This window comes from Sitophilus oryzae, unplaced genomic scaffold (assembly GCF_002938485.1).
Source record: "Sitophilus oryzae breed Bouriz unplaced genomic scaffold, Soryzae_2.0 scaffold_1507_pilon_pilon, whole genome shotgun sequence".
NCBI lineage: Eukaryota > Metazoa > Arthropoda > Insecta > Coleoptera > Curculionidae > Sitophilus > Sitophilus oryzae.
In genome coordinates this window covers 1,210,276-1,226,463 of record NW_022146178.1, presented here as the reverse complement: position 1 = coordinate 1,226,463, position 16,188 = coordinate 1,210,276, and the positions used below count along the sequence as shown (strand labels likewise).

Here is a 16,188-nt window from a genome sequence, read left to right as displayed (position 1 = left end):
GCATTTATAGTCATACATTTGGTCCTAAATGGTACAAAAGGCATTGTACATTTTGTATAGGCCCACAATATACTGATATAGTGTGTATCTTAAACTAGCTGAACAGAAATTTGGACCGATGTATACAGGGTGTTCAAAAAATATATTTAATATTAAATAAACTTAAATCTTATTATAATTTATCGACTTATTTTATAAATAAAATTATTATTCTGATGTTGAAGGTTTCTTTTTCAATTTGTGTTAGTTATCTGCTTTTAGATACACTTTATATCAATAATTTTTTGGCATATGCAGAATGTACAAAGCTTTATGTACCATTTAGGACCATCGTATGACTAAAAATGCATATTTTTCGAAAAAACGTATTTTCCTTAAAACAAAAAAAAATAAAAAAACGATAAAATTGTTTTTTTCCAATTTTAATACAGATTAGTCGTACTTGGTAAAAATGTCGATTTTTTAAAAACTGTAATTTTGCGATAAAAAAGATTCTTGACCAAATTTTCACACTCGTATAAAACTCCCTGTATACCAGAATTCGCTAAATATATTTTCGAAAATCACAGAGTATCTTAATCACAATAGATGCATCTAAAACCTGGTCCAAACCGCATCCCAAAATATTTTTTAGTTCAAGAGATATTCAACTATTAACAAATTTACACTAAAATTTTGCTTGTCCCGATAATTATGTCCGGCAGTTTATTCGACGAAATTGTCCACAAGTAGTTAACGCTTTTCTTCATTACGCACGCCAGAAAGAAATCTAATATAGTCTGTAAAACGAATAACTTTGAATTTGACAGTTCCCGCGGGCTTTTCTAGTGTTAATTTTATTAGGTTAGCAACTTGCGGCCATGCTGACGCAATGCCGTCTCTAATAGAACAGCCTCGGAGCGAGATTTATGACGTCACGCTAGTTAGATACCACGGATTGATAAATATGTTGTAGAAAACTTGGAAAACATAATTATTCCTCGTATTTTTAGTTTGTATTTTAAAAATGATATAGTTTACATGAAATATACATAATATACAGTTAATAAATACAATAATATATATATATATATATATATATATATATATATATATATATATATATATATATATATATATATATATATATATATACCTATTTATAGTAATAAATACTTTGCCAGATAAACTATGAGCCTACAAAAGCAGCAAATGTTTTACAATATGGCTGAAATCGTACTCCATAGTCAATGTAGATAGTTTTTTGTGTTAAGAATAATAATTTAAAAAATATGTGGTCATCTTTTGACAAGTTTATATTAGTTTATTAATTGCAGTAAACATTATAATATATAAATAAATTTTGTTAATGCAAATAATAATACATCACTATTATATAACTTACTATTCACTACTATAATCACTATTTATAGATATTGAATGTTTTTTGTTAAATTAGGTCGATTTTCAAACCCCAAAATTTAAAATATATTTTACATTTTACCCATTATCTTATGTACCGCCTATTAATTATTTGTATATTTAAAAACATTTGCTGCATTTGTATAGTTCATAGTTTATTTGCCAAAGTATTTATTACTATAAATAGGTATATATTATATTGTATTTATTAACTGTATATTATGTATATTTCATGTAAACTATGTACTATGCATACTATGTATATAAAACATCATTTTTAAAATACGAACCAAAAATACGAGGATTAATTATGTTTTTCATGTATTCTACAACATATTTATTAATCCGTAGTATCTAACTAGCGTGACGTCATAAATCTCGCTCCGTGGCTGATGTATTAGAGACGGCATTGGTCTAATATTTAGAAATGTCTAAAGCTGATGACATTTTACTTTTGTCAATTATGACATTTCGTGTTGATTTTTGTAAGAAGAGGAAGAACTGTCACTTGTTTTATTATTTTCCTTTTCTATTTCACGAAAGTAAAAAGAGTTACCTATCTGATTCGTTCAGGCACTCAATTTAAAGAATATCAGTAACTTTTTTGACAGAGGGATTTTATATTTGCTATGTTGGTAAAAAATAACGGTCAAAATTCAAAGTTATTCATTTTATAGACTATACCTAACCTGTTTGTTTCACTTTTTTTTAATGGCCAAGCCGCAAGGGGAATCCCCTGGTGTCGATTTCACAGATCCCGCACGGTAAATCCCGCAAATTTGATCCCGCGGAATCACAGTGGGATCCCGCATTTGCGGGATTGTATTCCCTAATTGCAACACCTTACGTCGTGTTGGTCGGAAGATTTATTTTTACGATGAAACATTAGAAATTGTTTTTCTTTAGGTATGAACAAAGAATAATGTAGGGTGGCCGCATCTAAAGATGAGGCCAGACTCGGTGTTGAGCAGGGTCGCGTGAAGTAATTTTGCAATATTATCTATAGCATTTGAATAAAAATATCTCAACTCACGCTTATGGCGGGAGGGTCGCAGTGCAATCGTGTCATTGATGACGAGGTGGATTCATCTTTAGATGCGGAAACTCTAGTATAATATTCTTTGTTATAAGTATTTTCGTTAAATCAAGCTTTAAACTGCCTTATGTTCTCCTATATGATTTATAGCATAATACATTTTAATGGTCAATTTAGAAAATAAAAAAAATGCCTGAGTATGTCGCAAGGCAGTGTTAACATTTTATTTGAAAAATGTTAGCAAATATCAATTAGTGGTAATTCTAGCAACAAAATGATATTTAATAACAAGGATTAAGAATTTATCATTACCACTTTTTCTCATTTTGTTCTTATTACTACCGAGTAATATTATTCTAACAAGGCGTTGCCGTTGTCTTCGTTGGATTTTATTGTTAAGTCTAAAATTGGTAGTTGTATATATTTACAGAAACAATTAGTTTTTTTGATATATCCGATGATATTACAGAATTCTCAAGTTTTCTCAATACCTAATAATTTGCCCCTGCGACATTCTATATAAATGACAAACTCAGTATATTACCGAGATGGTATAAAGAATGCTTCTCATCTCATATAAAATCATTTTTGAGTAACTATATAAAAGATCGCGCACACTATACCTACACGGACCAGTACGGACCAGCACAGCACAAACCTGCATCCTGCATGACATCGCACACTTTACCGCCACAGACCAGCAACATAAGCGAGAGTTTCGAAAAAAGTACAGTTGTCAAGGCTCAACTACTAGAGCGTGCAACATAGAAGTATTGAAAATGAGTAGTTCAGAGAAGAAATTATTATTTTAGCCATGTTGTGTGAAGAAGAGGAGGAAGAGAAGGAAGCTAAGAAAAAAAGAAGATTTTGGGTTCACCCTATAAATCAAAAGAGAAAGCAATATGGCGAATTTCATTATTTGTTTCCTGAATTAAAAAGATTCGAAGAAAAGTTTTTCCAATATTTTCGAATGTCACAAATCAAATTTAATTATTTTTTTTTGCTATCGACTCCCATATTGCATCTTTTCTTTCTTGGTCTCTATATATAAAATGCTTGGCTCGTATCGCACAGCTCTGAATACTTTTGTACCAGTAAAATAAGCTTTTTTTCATTCATATTTAAAACGATTTAAAGGTTCGAACAAAAATAAACGAAATCTAACCTACATCATGCAACTTGAGCCAGCTAGCGTACTCGAAATACTGACAAACCCTTCAATATTTGCATGTTTGTGGAGGTGTGCTGGTTCGCCGGTGCGCACATTAGGTCGGACCAGCACGACCAGGCATAAATATTGCCGGTCATATTTGTCCCTGACCGACACGACCTGTTTTGACGGTCGTGGCTTGTGGCGGTACGTGCTGGTACTGGTCTAGTGTGCTCTACTCTATTAAATAACACGGTCACCTTCACCGGTAGATTTTACTGGTCTGGTCCGTGCCGGTCCGTGCAGGTATAGTGTGCGCGATCTTTTAGGGTGACCGTTATTTCCCAAGTTGATTCTGTTTTTGCTGCCGCCCTCTGAAGTTTTGGTTTTTGGTCTAAAAAAAATTATCCAACGTAAACAAGCTCTAAATCATGATACTTTTTCTATTTAAATAACATGGGATTTTCTGACCTTTTCCATTTCATTTTTTATCTCCAAAGCAAATGAACCTACAGCTTCGACAAAGACATACTCTAATACAAAATTTTACGCTCTACAAAAAAGGTCCTTTTGGTTTTTTTCTATAAGAACATTTCTTTAAAAGTTATTCGCGGGCAAAGTTATGCACATAGTTTATAATCAAATTTTTACCTAACCTAACCTGACCTAACCAAACCAAATCATTCACTGCAAATTTTAATTGCGCCTTTTGATTTTGACTAAAAAAGGGTCTAGAGCCATACTTTTTTCAATAAAACAATATTTCTTTACCAACTTTAATATGGAAAACTAATATTGCTCCATCTATGATCAATTGATCAAAACTAAAATTTAAGGTTGTTGTTTCATTGTCTTAATATGTTAAAATATGTGTGTCAGTTGAACAGAATGAACAAATTTCGAGTGGTTTTTATCTTAAATATACTTGTATCAAATTAATTAAATTAATTTAATCAATAATTTAATTTAATTAATTAATAATTTAATTTAATTAATAATTTTAATTAATTAATTCGATGCAAGTAATATTTAAGATAAAAAACACTCGAAATTTGTTCATTCTTTTCAATTGGAACACATATTTACGAACACTGAAACGCAATGAAACAATAACCTTAAATTATAGTTTTGGTCAATTGATTATAGATGGCGCAAAATTAGTTTGCCATATTAAAGTTGGTAAAGAAATATTGTTTCATTAGAAAAGTATGGCTCTAGGTCCTTTTTTAATCAAAATCAAAAGGCGCAATAAAAATTTGATTATAAACTATTGTATTGTATTGTGCACAACTTTGACCGGGAATAACTTTTAAAGTAATGTTTTTATGGAAAAAGTCAAGGAGACTTTTTTTGTATTTGTATGTTTTTGTGTTTGTCGAAGCTGTAGGTTCATTTGCTTTGGAGATTATAATACCGGCACGGTTTAAATTCAAAATTAAGAGCTTGTTTACGTTTGATAATTTTTTTAGACCAAAAACAAAAACTTCAGAGGGCGGCAGCAAAAAAAGAGTCAAGTTGGGAAATAACGGACAGCCTAACCTATATGTATATTTTATTTTATGGAAGTTGGTCATTACTGTAATAATTTTAAAGACTATTGTAACAGTGTCACATTCCTTTAAAATATAGTTATATATTAATTTTAACTCTTCAAGTACTTAAATGTTTTATTTTTTGTTTTGTTTTAACTATACAATTATCGAAAAATAGCAATTTTAGCGTTTAATGTATTATACCTTTGATCTGATTACTGTAAATACTTTTTTAACGTTATATACCTATATGTTTTTATGAATCTATATGTTCCATTCAGATGTTTATACACTGGGGTAATTATACTTGTATATTTTTGGCTGTTACTTATTGAACATTCCGTCATTTTATAGTCTTTGTTACACAATAAAAATTGCTTTTCTACACTACTCTTTTATTTGTTCTGTTAAAGCATGATGATAAATAGTGTTTTTTAGTATTTCTATCTGTGGTGATGTTTTCGCTGTTGGTTATAATTTACACAAAGTTTTCATAAATTTTGGCTATTTTAAATAACATATTTCTAATTTTAGGCAAGTGGCTCACCCCTATAACTATTTTACTTTTTCAGATAAAAAAACGAGATATGTATGTTAGTAGGTATATGACATAAATTAGGATTGATTGACGTATTCAATTGTTTTCGGTCACTTCCTGTTTCACCGGAAATTACTACAACTTTTGGTTTTTAAATAGCACCATCGGTATTTTTTTACTTTACTGGATAGAAAATAACATTCTGAATAGAAGGACATATCATTTGTCAACTTTTGACATTTTCGCATATGGTTTATTTGACATTATAACTTGCGGTTCGTAACAAAAATTTGACTCGAAATATCAAGTGTGTAGTATCAAATTATTCGTAAAAAAATGTTTTTTACGACATTTTACATTTGAAAAAATTGAGATATGATTAAAAATACGATTTGATCATTTTCTAACTCATCGGTTTACAAGCAAAACACACTTAAGTCCAATTATTTTAATTTTGATTTATTTATATCATTTGACTAGATTTTTTCCAGAATATAGATCTATATCCAGGAAAAATATACTATACCTTCTAAGAATTGTTAGTTTATTTTTTAAATTACTTTCATATTGAGCTAATGGAGCTATATTAGTTTATTAAAAATGCATTAAAATGTATTCGTTTTTGGACTAAGTGTGTTTTGCTTGTAAACCGACGAACTGGCCAGGAGAAGACAGTAAAAACATTAGACGATCAAATCTATTTTTCTAAGGCTCCTTGATTAAGAATTAGTGTTTTTAACATAGCCATGGCACTCTAGATTGAATTTTAAAATACGATTTTTTATTAAGCGAAAATGTCAAAAGTTGACATATGATATGTCATTCTATTCAGAATGTCATTTTCTATCGAATAAAGTAAAAAAATACCGAGGGTGCCATTTAAAAATCAAAAGTTGTAGTCATTTTCGGTGAAACAGGAAGTGACCAAAAACAATTGAATACGTCAATCAATCCTAATTTATGTCATTTACTAATATACCACATCTCGTTTTTTTATATGAAAAAATAAAAAAGTTATAGGGGGTGAGCCACTTTTGGGATTAGCACCCGGTATAATTATAATAATCTATTAACGCTAGTTTCAGGTTCAAGAATAATTTTTCATATTCATTTCATACCAGGACAAAAACAGTTTTACAATAATAAATCTTTATTGATTTTTTTGGTACACACATTTTAGTTTATACATGCTTGAATAGCTTAAAACAATATTTGAACAATGTTCTGTTAACAATTTCAGTTCATTCATAAACGTCACAATCTGGCTTATTACATCTGGATTAGGTAATTTTAACACATTTTCAGAATTATTTTTATTTTTAGCATTATTTATAACCAGGTTCAACCAGGAATTACAATCATTACATTTACTGGTTTTTATATATGCACTGTTGCATTTTAACTTAACAATTTCAGTTGACTCATAAACCCGTCGTTCGGCCTTATACAACTTCTTGACATTTTTACAGTTTCATAGGCTTTTTCAAAACTAAAATTTCTCTTTAAAATTAAATAGGCAATCACAACAGATGCAGATCTGCTAACGCCTGCATTACAATGGACTAAAACCTTTTCACCTTTATCTAAAATTGTTTGAATAAAACTGATGCAGTTTTCAAGATACTGGTTTAAATTTGTGTCGGGCAAATCTAATATTTCGACGAATTTGTAAGTGATGTTCGGATATTTGATTGGAGCTTCCACTCCAACACTTAAAACATTAGTAATGTCATTCAGATCGAGAACACCGTTATCACAGCAATCTTGAGAGCCTAGGAACAGGTTTTCGATGATTTGGGCTGGTATGCTATCTGGTTTGGTGTCAACTACGTACCCCGGACTTTTCTCATCGATTTTTCTGATAACCGACTTGATTTCGACAAACTTTTCACCGTTCTGGTAAGTGACGACAGTTTCGGAGGGTTTTAGTTTAGATCGGCTATTTTTTAGTTGTTCTAGTAAGCTCATGGTGTGTGGATTCTATTTTTTTTAAAGAGTTACTGATCAGATTAGACTTACTAATTACAAACTTACGATTGAGTGTACTCTGCCAGAATACGATTCTTGTGAGACACAATCATGTTAATTTTGGTGGTTCAATTTTTAAAGAAATATTTCAATTTAAATTTTGTCATAAAATTGAAAATAATTTTTATTAGTTCATTACTAGATCTAGTTAATACTAGAGCCGATCGGTCGACTATTTGATTGCATGTGAGCGCGGCTCCATAAAAATACATTGGTTACAAATCGGCATCTAAATAGTCGACCGACTGAAAATTGTCTGTCAGAGCATAGGCTAAAGTTACGTTACAATAGTGAAGAAAAAGTGATTAAACGATGAATATACTTCAGAAGCCATATATCACAATGTGGATAGTATTAATGTAAAGTTCTTTTTACACAAAATAATAGCATCATATTTTTTTAAATTTATTTTTATTCGACTTTTTTAACAGGTTATTTAAAAATTAAATCTGCTCATTTAACTGATTTTTGAAAAAGTAAAAATACAATAATTTGTAGAAAATTAAAAAAATATTTCAAGGATTTTATCTAAAGGTGCGTTCACGCGAGTGCGCCGCGCCGCGCAAAACATTTTTTTAACATGTACTTTTGAAGTGTATTTTTTTAGCGCGCACAAAAGTATATGCTAAAAAATGCTTAATTATGCTAAAATATGCTTAATGTATTAACAAATTTGAGTTTTTAATTTAGGTTTTCTATTACAAGCAAATTAAAATTAATTTCAAAATATTTTAATGATTTTTTAAAAATCTATGAGTTAAGTATTCAATCTTTAACATATAAAAATTACGTATGATCTGGTATGATCGAAAAAATAACGGCTTCAAAAGTGACTTGGAAATGATAGTCGACTACATTACAACATTACCGTTCCAAGCCAACCTGGACGTTATTCTTCAATCGTACGGTATAAACAATCATTTTGAGACAGCATTAACATTGAGTGTTTATTGAATTTGAAAATTTCAATAAACGCTTTCATATACCGTAAAGCGTTTTACTGACATGAAATGTAAATACATATTTATTACGTAATAAATGAAAATTCATTTCAGAGCCATCTCTGACGCCGTTGTTTTTCGATCGTATATGGTATAAGGACAAAAGGAATTGTTTTCTGTGATTAATGTCAGGTAATAATAAGCTTTCATGTTGATTCAAATTATTGTTGATAACCAAACATATTAGTTTTAGAAATAGAAAAAAATACATCTCTGGTGAATTACATTTTAATGAAGCCGGTCCTACACGATGCGGCAAATGTTCGTGTCCAATGTTGGAAGGGGTGTTTGACACATCGCATCGTGTGGGACCGTCTTAAGCAATGCTCATTTCATATTGTATTTTTCAATATAAATTATTTGGGTAATAATTATTGACAATTAACACGTTAGAGTAGTGCAAATGAAAAAGAAATACTTGAAAATATATATTCAAACAAAAAATAAGATTTTTTTGCTACATTTTAGCTATTAGTGTATTCATATGTTATACAAGATTACTTTGTACTTTAAAAACAATATGGTATTATGATTAAAAGAATTTGCTAGTTCTATTTGAAAAAAAATGATGTGGGTGAATACCCTATTGATAATAGTTTTTTTCCTAGTATTAATCATTTAGTCTAACTTACTTAAGAGAAAAAAAAATTATGACATCCTATTTTGTTGTCTATCTTTTCTTGTCAAATTTCTTATAATCTAAATTTAAAAAACAAATATGCAAAGTATACCGTATGATTGAAACAAAACGGCGTCAAATTACCTGAAAAATGAGGATCAATTGATATAAAATTTCACCGTGCATTATTTCTAAGGTAATCCGACGCCGTTTTTTCGATCGTATGGTAGAAGTTGTATTAAAAATTCGACTTCGTGGTCTGTTTAATTATATTTATTTATAATTATACCACAACACTAAAATATAACCTTAAATGCTATTAATCAAATATTCATTACAATAAACTGAATACAATGATGAAACAGCAAAATATAAATGAATACATAATAAGGCATGTTTCTTTTAAAATATTTTTTTATAAAAAAAACTTTGGATCACATTTTAAACACACACTTTTGTCAGTAATGCAAAATGCAGTGTTTGAGACTGTCAAAATATTAATGAAATTACTAGGAAATAATATAAGAAAATAGAAAAAGCAAGTTCCGACTCTTGAAAATTTTCGGAAATAAAACTTGTAAAAATATAACATGACCAAAACCGCTAAACTACTTGTATTTTTGAAAATCGGCGCGATATCAGTTACTCTTTGACCTAGATCTGCTTTTGCTTTTCGACGTTTTCTTCAAGGACTCGCGGGAGTTCGAACGGTCTCTGGACGCCGACCTGGATCTGCGTTCCCTGGAACCGGATCTGGATTCGCGCTCTCTCGAAGCAGATTTGGACCGATCACGACGCCCGCCGTCCTTCGATCTGGAACGAGAACGGCCTGCCGGAGACCTGGACCTGTCGTCGCGTCCGTTCTCTCTATCTTTACGATCCGCCTCCTTAGACCTGGACCGCGATTTCGATTGGTTCGATTTTGATCTGGAACGATCGACGCGCGATCTCTTCGCCTCCTTCGATGCCGACCTGGATCTGGACCGTTTGGCGGAACGGCTGCGACTTCTGGACCTGGAGGCTTTATCGTCGGCGCTCTTGGACCTCCTGCGAGTCTCGGATTTGCTTCTGGAGCGGCTACGGCTCTTGGACTTGCTGGCCGAGCGGGAACGCGACTTGCTTCTGGAACTGGACCGGGAGTTCCTTCTGGATCGTCGGGCTGATTTATCTTCGAACACTTTAATACGGCGGCCGTTCAGTTCGGTACCGTCCAGTTTTTCGACTGCGTTCTTCATGTCGCTATGACTAGCGAACTCGACGATGCCCTCGCTTTTGCGTTTATGGGCATCGGCGTAGGTCACCTCGCCGGCTTGTCGCATGTAATCTTTAAGGTCTTGCCAAGAAACTCTGCTAGACAAATTTTCTACGATTATTCTGTAACCGGTGTGAGTGGGAGGACCGTATTTACCTCTTCCTCCCCCCCTTTCCCTATCCCGTCCGCCTCTTCCTCCCGAACTGCCACCCCACTGATCCCTTCCGCGAGGTGTACCTCTTGCTATTTCTATAGTTACTCTTTCGCCAAGTAGTCTTTTCCCGTTCAATTCGTAAACCGCATCGTCGGCGTCCCTATAATCGTCGAATTCCACAAAACCATATCCAGACTTGATCAGGACATCGCGCATGCGACCGTAGCCTCTGAAGAAGCGCTCCAAATCGCGTTCAGAGGTCCCGTATGGAAGGCCGCCAATATATACGCGTGAACCAACCATATTTTCTTAGTGCACAAAATAAAATGGAATACAAAAATGTAATCTGGCTTAAAATTTGTAAGTCTAATCGAATCTAATATTCACAATTCTTTGAACTTGAATCCAAATTGGCTACTAAAACGTGTAGTACTTAATATTCTATATTGCATAAATATAGACCGTGGCCGGGAAGCGTTTTCAGCTTAGAGTTCCAACTGTGTTTTGATGGTATTTGCAGCATAAATTCAATGTCTTGGAGTGATACCTTTCCAGTAGCCGCTCCTACAATAGCAGCTCCACACCGACGAACCTGTTATTAAAAATAATTAACTTAATTAATAAAATGAAATACACGAAAAAACAAATATATTAAATAAGAATTTCCATCTCTAATAAATGTTAATAAAATAACAAACAGAAACTTTTAATCAGGAATTTTTAAAATACTACAGAACATAGAGTACCTGTATTTGTTACTGTACTAAAATAACATTTTTATTATAGCATGATTTTTTTTGTATTGTTACAAAAATTTATTTTGAGAAAAACAGATGTACCTTTAATTATCGAGACACCTGGTTAGCAGAAGAAAACGAACCCAACTTTTAGTCATCGTTCACAAGTCAACAGAGCTGGAGGAGAGAGGGGGACCAAAGGCCTAGGGGGCTGGCTGTAAGAAGGCATAATATTTAGTGTTGTAATAGAGAGAACGTTCCCATTCGTGACGAGGGAACATTCCCTTATAAGAACATGTATGAGCATATAAATAAGTGCAAAGGAAATTAAAATTGTTCCCTATAAACATTTTTAACTGAATATTTTTGAGTCTAAATAAAAAAAAAATTAAAAAGTATAAATTCTATGTTACCTATTATACTTAACAGATAAACACATTATTATAAAATGTGATTATTACATACAATAGAAACAGTTAAAATTACATTTTATAGAGTTAAGATAAGATCAGTACCAGAGTAGTACCACTTATGTTATTAGATTAAACTATTTTGTTACTTTTTGTTAAGAAAACTGAAATACAACATTATTATTAATGAATTTCAATAGATAAAATACATGTACTTACACTAAATTCATCTTTTTTAACCACATTTTAATTGGTATATAAATATATTATAGATATGAATTTTAGAATGTCATTACTTTCTAACTTGAAAAAATATAAATTATTCCATTCAAAATAATTATATTTACATCAATATTGGTGCTTGTCAGATATAACACCCTCCGAATTTGGCATTTATTTATATATCAGTCGAAAGCATACACTTAAATAAGAATTTTAAGCAAAAAAAAATTGCGGATGAACCACAATTTATTGAAAAATAAATAAATTAAAAGTGCATTTTTAGGTTATGGTGAAGTTGTATAAGCGTGTAATTATTGTAAAATATGACGATTATATGCATTTTTTATTAATATAAAGGTCAAAATTAATCAGTGAGAAGCATTAATAAATCATAAGTCAAAAATAGAGTTGGTGATATCTTTTGTAATATTTGCCTGATCAATTTACTCTTTCGATTCAAACTTGCCGCCGGAGCCGTCTGTCACCATTTGTTGTTAAGGTTGTTAAGGATGTAAGCTGCGTAAGCATTGTTGCCAAAGTTATTTCTTGTTTGTATGATACATAATATCGATGATATTCCCCATATAATTTTACATATAAAATGACAGCGATGTTCATTTCATAGCCATGGCTGACGCCGTTTTTTTTCGATCATTCGGTACGTTACATGATACAAAAAAAGAGTTGAGACCGAAAGAGTTTTGATTGCGTTTTGTTTCAACCTTTCCGTGAGTGTGTTAATCTTTTGTTTTTTATTTTAATACGAATCTGATTGCTTTCACTTGATTTTACGTGCCGGTCGCCGGACGAACAAACCCTTATACAGTAGCGCTGTCACGATAAGAACAGATTATAAGTTATTTTAAAATCAAGACATTGAAAGCACTCAGATTCGTATTAAAATATAAAAAAACAACAGATTAACCCCCAAACAAGTTGAAACCAACGCAATCAAAACTCTTTCGTGCAACTTTGTAGTTATAAACAGTCAGATCTCGTAGGCAAAATATCAGCTATGGGTAGGAGCAGTTCCTCAGACGATCGCCTTTTCTTGATTTTAAAATAATCTGTTGTTAACGCGAGTTTTCTTCCGACCAGCACGTGTTTTTTTAATGAACCTTTCAAGAAGAAATGAATGAATCTGGCAACGCCGACAAAATTTGGAGGAGTTTTCGCATAGAAAGTAGCCTGTTGTAGCAATAATTAGATGTTTATTTTTTCATTAAATTATGGATCATCCACACTTTTTTTTGGCTTGAAATACTTATTTCGATGTATGCTTTCGAGTGATATAAAAAAAGGTACAAAATTCGGAGGGTGTTATATCTGACAAGCACCAAATTACGCAATATCATTAGCTCTGACAGAAAATATGCATTACTGTATTTTCTTATAAATATTAGGTTTAGCAGCACTTTAAAAATACAACATATTTAATAAAGTCTATAATCTGAATTCACCTATCCACCTTGTCCCCCCAGATCAAATGGTGATGATTATGGTGGTCCCTTGTCTCGTCCGACCAGCCAAAGCCCTCGAGCCCCCCCTCTAGCCAGGCTGCCAACTTGCCAAGTGTCCTCCGGTCCTCGGAAGCCATTTTGCAACACCGGGCCGGTGACACTAACTAAACAAGCGTCCAGGTAGTCGTTAATATAACTTTTTTTATTGATATAGTTTTCTAAATTACTTAATATATGTATATAAATACCTTTACTGAAATATTCACCGATTATAACACGGATTTCTGATAGAAGCAAAACGTGCAATTTTCACGAAAACCACGCAAACGAAATGAACGATTGACATTGACATTTGATACGTCAGCGTTGTCAGCTGTAGCACAACTGTCAAAAAATAAAGCCATAGAACAGGAAAGTAAGAACTATTTTTGGGAGTGATTACGGTACCGCAATATTTTATATATGATATTTACACTGATTTATATGATTTAAAAAAATTAAACTATTACAAAATTAGAACCTGCTTATATAAGAATCCTTTTCCCTTGAAATAAATATCTAGGTATGTATAAGTATCTGATCCTATATTGTTTAAAACACTCTCTGGCCAACTAAACGTCGAACTCACGCCGAGATCTTTAAAATTTCTTTCAATAATAATCACAGAATCAATGCTTCTACGTGTAATTCGGTCATCGTCCTTTGTTTTTCCCATAAACGTTCTAAAATCGTGAAACCCTTCAAACATTTTTGCTGCTTGGCGCATAATATTGATATCAAACTCGTGGGCTCTAGAAAAAATAGTGCATTAACAAAAAACAAAAATATACATTATTTTAGAATTTATCTCACCCAATAAAATGGCATCTATTTAGTTCTTCTATAGGTATATATACCGTAGATAATCCTCCTGAATGACCCTTTAGCTTTGCTAATAAAATTCTATACAAGTATGTTCTAGATATGGCAGATTTGCAATTAAAGTCATCAGAAACATTTTTTGCACCTAAAACTCTAATTGGGACAGCTTCTCTATAAAAATAAGTGTTTAACCAGGAAGTTATCACTGTTGGTTCGTAAATAGAATTGTCTGATTTTGTGAGATCCACATGGCAAGTCGTATTTAAAGCGTGCACTCCCGCATCTGTTCTATAATATAAAAATCCGTTAGGCGTAACATTAATCACTCAAGTTTTTCCAGTTTCCAGTTAAATAAATTTTTAATTTGAAATGAAATAAACTTTACGTGAACTTTACCTGCTAGCCATATACACAACCGGATCATTTATGGGTTGAAGAAATTGAAGCCCCATTTCCATTCTTCCCTGTACTGTAGTCGGGTCATTTTGTAAAATAAGATTTTGCCGTGAAACTTGCCTTTGAGATCCCCTGATAAATTATGTGGGATAAATTTTTCAAATATTTCTGTTGAAATAATATTACCTAAACGCATGTCCAAGGTATGAAAAGTTTATTAGATATCTTGCACTAGGCATCGTTTGCGATCATAGCGATGAACACTCACAGGACACAGGTTGTTAAACTTTGAGGTTATGTATTTCATTTAGTTTAGGAAACATTTCCAAGGAAAAGTACACATTAAAAAATTAGAACTTCATTCCAATTTCTTATATTGCACAATAAAGAAACTAAAAAGGTATGATATAGAATAAAATTATTGACAATTATTTTAATTCTTTATATCTGCAATTAAGATTTCTTCTGCATCTCTAGTTTGTGAATCACATATCTTATTATTATAATTAGAATTTTCCTTTAACCAACATTGATTTACTCCTGCTTCGGCTGTAGTAACTATAAATAATTCCTTATCTTGAGAATCCAGTTCATTACAAATAAAGTTGTTCAAATCCTGTGACTAAAATCGTTACAATATAATCACATATTAATGATTGAATAAAATCTTACAGTTCCAATAATTTTCGGAATATCTAACTTGGAGTCTAAATTGTAATAAATACCATTAATTTCCCTTAAAGCTATCCAATGTCTTCTTTTTAGTGGGAATGTTATGAAACCGATTTTGTATTCAGAAGGAGTGTTTAATATGAAACCTACAATATTTTTAAGATCTATACAGGCAGGATCTCTAAAATATTTTAATTTAACACCTAGATAAATATAATAAATGTCTGGCATTATCTCACTTTCGTTTATCAAACCAAATCATGTCGTAACCCCTAGATTGTAAAGCACTCATAATTACATTGACATCGTAATTACCAAGTCCTATAACTGATTTGTGTGGATTTATCCAATATTCAGGACTGAGTGTATGACAAATTTGATCTAATTCATTCTTAGAAAAGGCATTCTTATCTTGAAATAAGTTGTTTAGTGCATGAAGGGCACATAATTCTCGTATTTGCTTTTCATGGTAAATGCTTTCATTATAACTTTGATCGGAAATCATCTTATATTTTTCTGCTTACCACTTTGTGAGATACATAGTTTTAGAAAGTTATTTAGTTATACTATGAAATAAAATAAATATTGGGTGAAAAAATTTCTAAAAATTTTATGCTTTTCTTATCTTTTATCCATTAATCCTTCCATTAATCATTAATTAATCAAAATCAAAACATCTGACAGTATTTGTGGTTAAGAGCTGATTTTCTTCTTTTCAA

At 31.7% G+C, this 16,188-nt stretch overlaps 4 protein-coding genes across 11 annotated transcripts; all 4 read right to left on the bottom strand.

Moving 5' to 3' along the window:
- Positions 1–6,774: 6,774 nt before the first annotated feature.
- LOC115878267 (dual specificity protein phosphatase 19) lies at positions 6,775–8,800 on the bottom strand. The gene has a single exon (XM_030894708.1). It carries the CDS (start codon positions 7,623–7,625, stop codon positions 7,056–7,058), a length of 570 nt encoding a protein of 189 aa, XP_030750568.1. The 5' UTR covers positions 7,626–8,800; the 3' UTR covers positions 6,775–7,055.
- A 1,137-nt stretch (positions 8,801–9,937) lies between these two features.
- Positions 9,938–14,195, bottom strand: LOC115878265 (serine-arginine protein 55-like). Of its 7 annotated transcripts, none has more exons than XM_030894699.1 (4): positions 13,789–13,922; positions 13,541–13,704; positions 11,551–11,663; positions 9,938–11,303 (listed from the first exon to the last, which is right to left on the bottom strand). In XM_030894699.1, the coding sequence occupies exon 4, from the start codon at positions 11,012–11,014 to the stop codon at positions 9,944–9,946; it is 1,071 nt and encodes a 356-aa protein (XP_030750559.1). In that variant the 5' UTR covers positions 11,015–11,303; positions 11,551–11,663; positions 13,541–13,704; positions 13,789–13,922; the 3' UTR covers positions 9,938–9,943. The 7 variants fall into 7 exon arrangements, with proteins under 7 accessions (XP_030750559.1, XP_030750561.1, XP_030750563.1 ...); XM_030894701.1 differs by having other exon boundaries at positions 13,549–13,704; XM_030894703.1 differs by lacking the exon at positions 13,541–13,704.
- Positions 11,145–14,853, bottom strand: LOC115878251 (tRNA pseudouridine synthase-like 1). The gene is made up of 4 exons (XM_030894674.1): positions 14,798–14,853; positions 14,393–14,689; positions 14,169–14,331; positions 11,145–11,303 (listed from the first exon to the last, which is right to left on the bottom strand). Exons 1-4 carry the CDS (start codon positions 14,851–14,853, stop codon positions 11,145–11,147), a joined length of 675 nt encoding a protein of 224 aa, XP_030750534.1.
- Positions 14,854–15,154: 301 nt separating this feature from the next.
- On the bottom strand, positions 15,155–16,169 carry LOC115878266 (josephin-1). 2 transcript variants are annotated; one of them, XM_030894707.1, is made up of 3 exons: positions 15,709–16,169; positions 15,470–15,650; positions 15,155–15,413 (listed from the first exon to the last, which is right to left on the bottom strand). In XM_030894707.1, exons 1-3 carry the CDS (start codon positions 15,972–15,974, stop codon positions 15,231–15,233), a joined length of 630 nt encoding a protein of 209 aa, XP_030750567.1. In that variant the 5' UTR covers positions 15,975–16,169; the 3' UTR covers positions 15,155–15,230. The 2 variants fall into 2 exon arrangements, with proteins under 2 accessions (XP_030750567.1, XP_030750566.1); XM_030894706.1 differs by having other exon boundaries at positions 15,155–15,419; positions 15,709–16,166.
- Positions 16,170–16,188: the final 19 nt, after the last annotated feature.

What these genes read in the sequence shown, in the direction of transcription:
- LOC115878267 (XM_030894708.1), bottom strand. Translation starts at nt 7,625, where the DNA reads ATGAGCTTACTAGAACAACTAAAAAATAGCCGATCTAAACTAAAACCC.
- LOC115878265 (XM_030894705.1), bottom strand. Translation starts at nt 11,014, where the DNA reads ATGGTTGGTTCACGCGTATATATTGGCGGCCTTCCATACGGGACCTCT.
- LOC115878251 (XM_030894674.1), bottom strand. Translation starts at nt 14,853, where the DNA reads ATGGGGCTTCAATTTCTTCAACCCATAAATGATCCGGTTGTGTATATG. An exon ending in GTTGTGTATATGGCTAGCAG is followed by an intron (nt 14,690 to 14,797) that starts GTAAAGTTCACG and finishes TTTATATTATAG; the next exon opens with AACAGATGCGGGAGTGCACG. An exon ending in AATAGATGCCATTTTATTGG is followed by an intron (nt 14,332 to 14,392) that starts GTGAGATAAATT and finishes TATTTTTTCTAG; the next exon opens with AGCCCACGAGTTTGATATCA.
- LOC115878266 (XM_030894706.1), bottom strand. Translation starts at nt 15,974, where the DNA reads ATGATTTCCGATCAAAGTTATAATGAAAGCATTTACCATGAAAAGCAA. An exon ending in ATTTGGTTTGATAAACGAAA is followed by an intron (nt 15,651 to 15,708) that starts GTGAGATAATGC and finishes AAAATATTTTAG; the next exon opens with AGATCCTGCCTGTATAGATC. An exon ending in TTCCGAAAATTATTGGAACT is followed by an intron (nt 15,420 to 15,469) that starts GTAAGATTTTAT and finishes TAACGATTTTAG; the next exon opens with TCACAGGATTTGAACAACTT.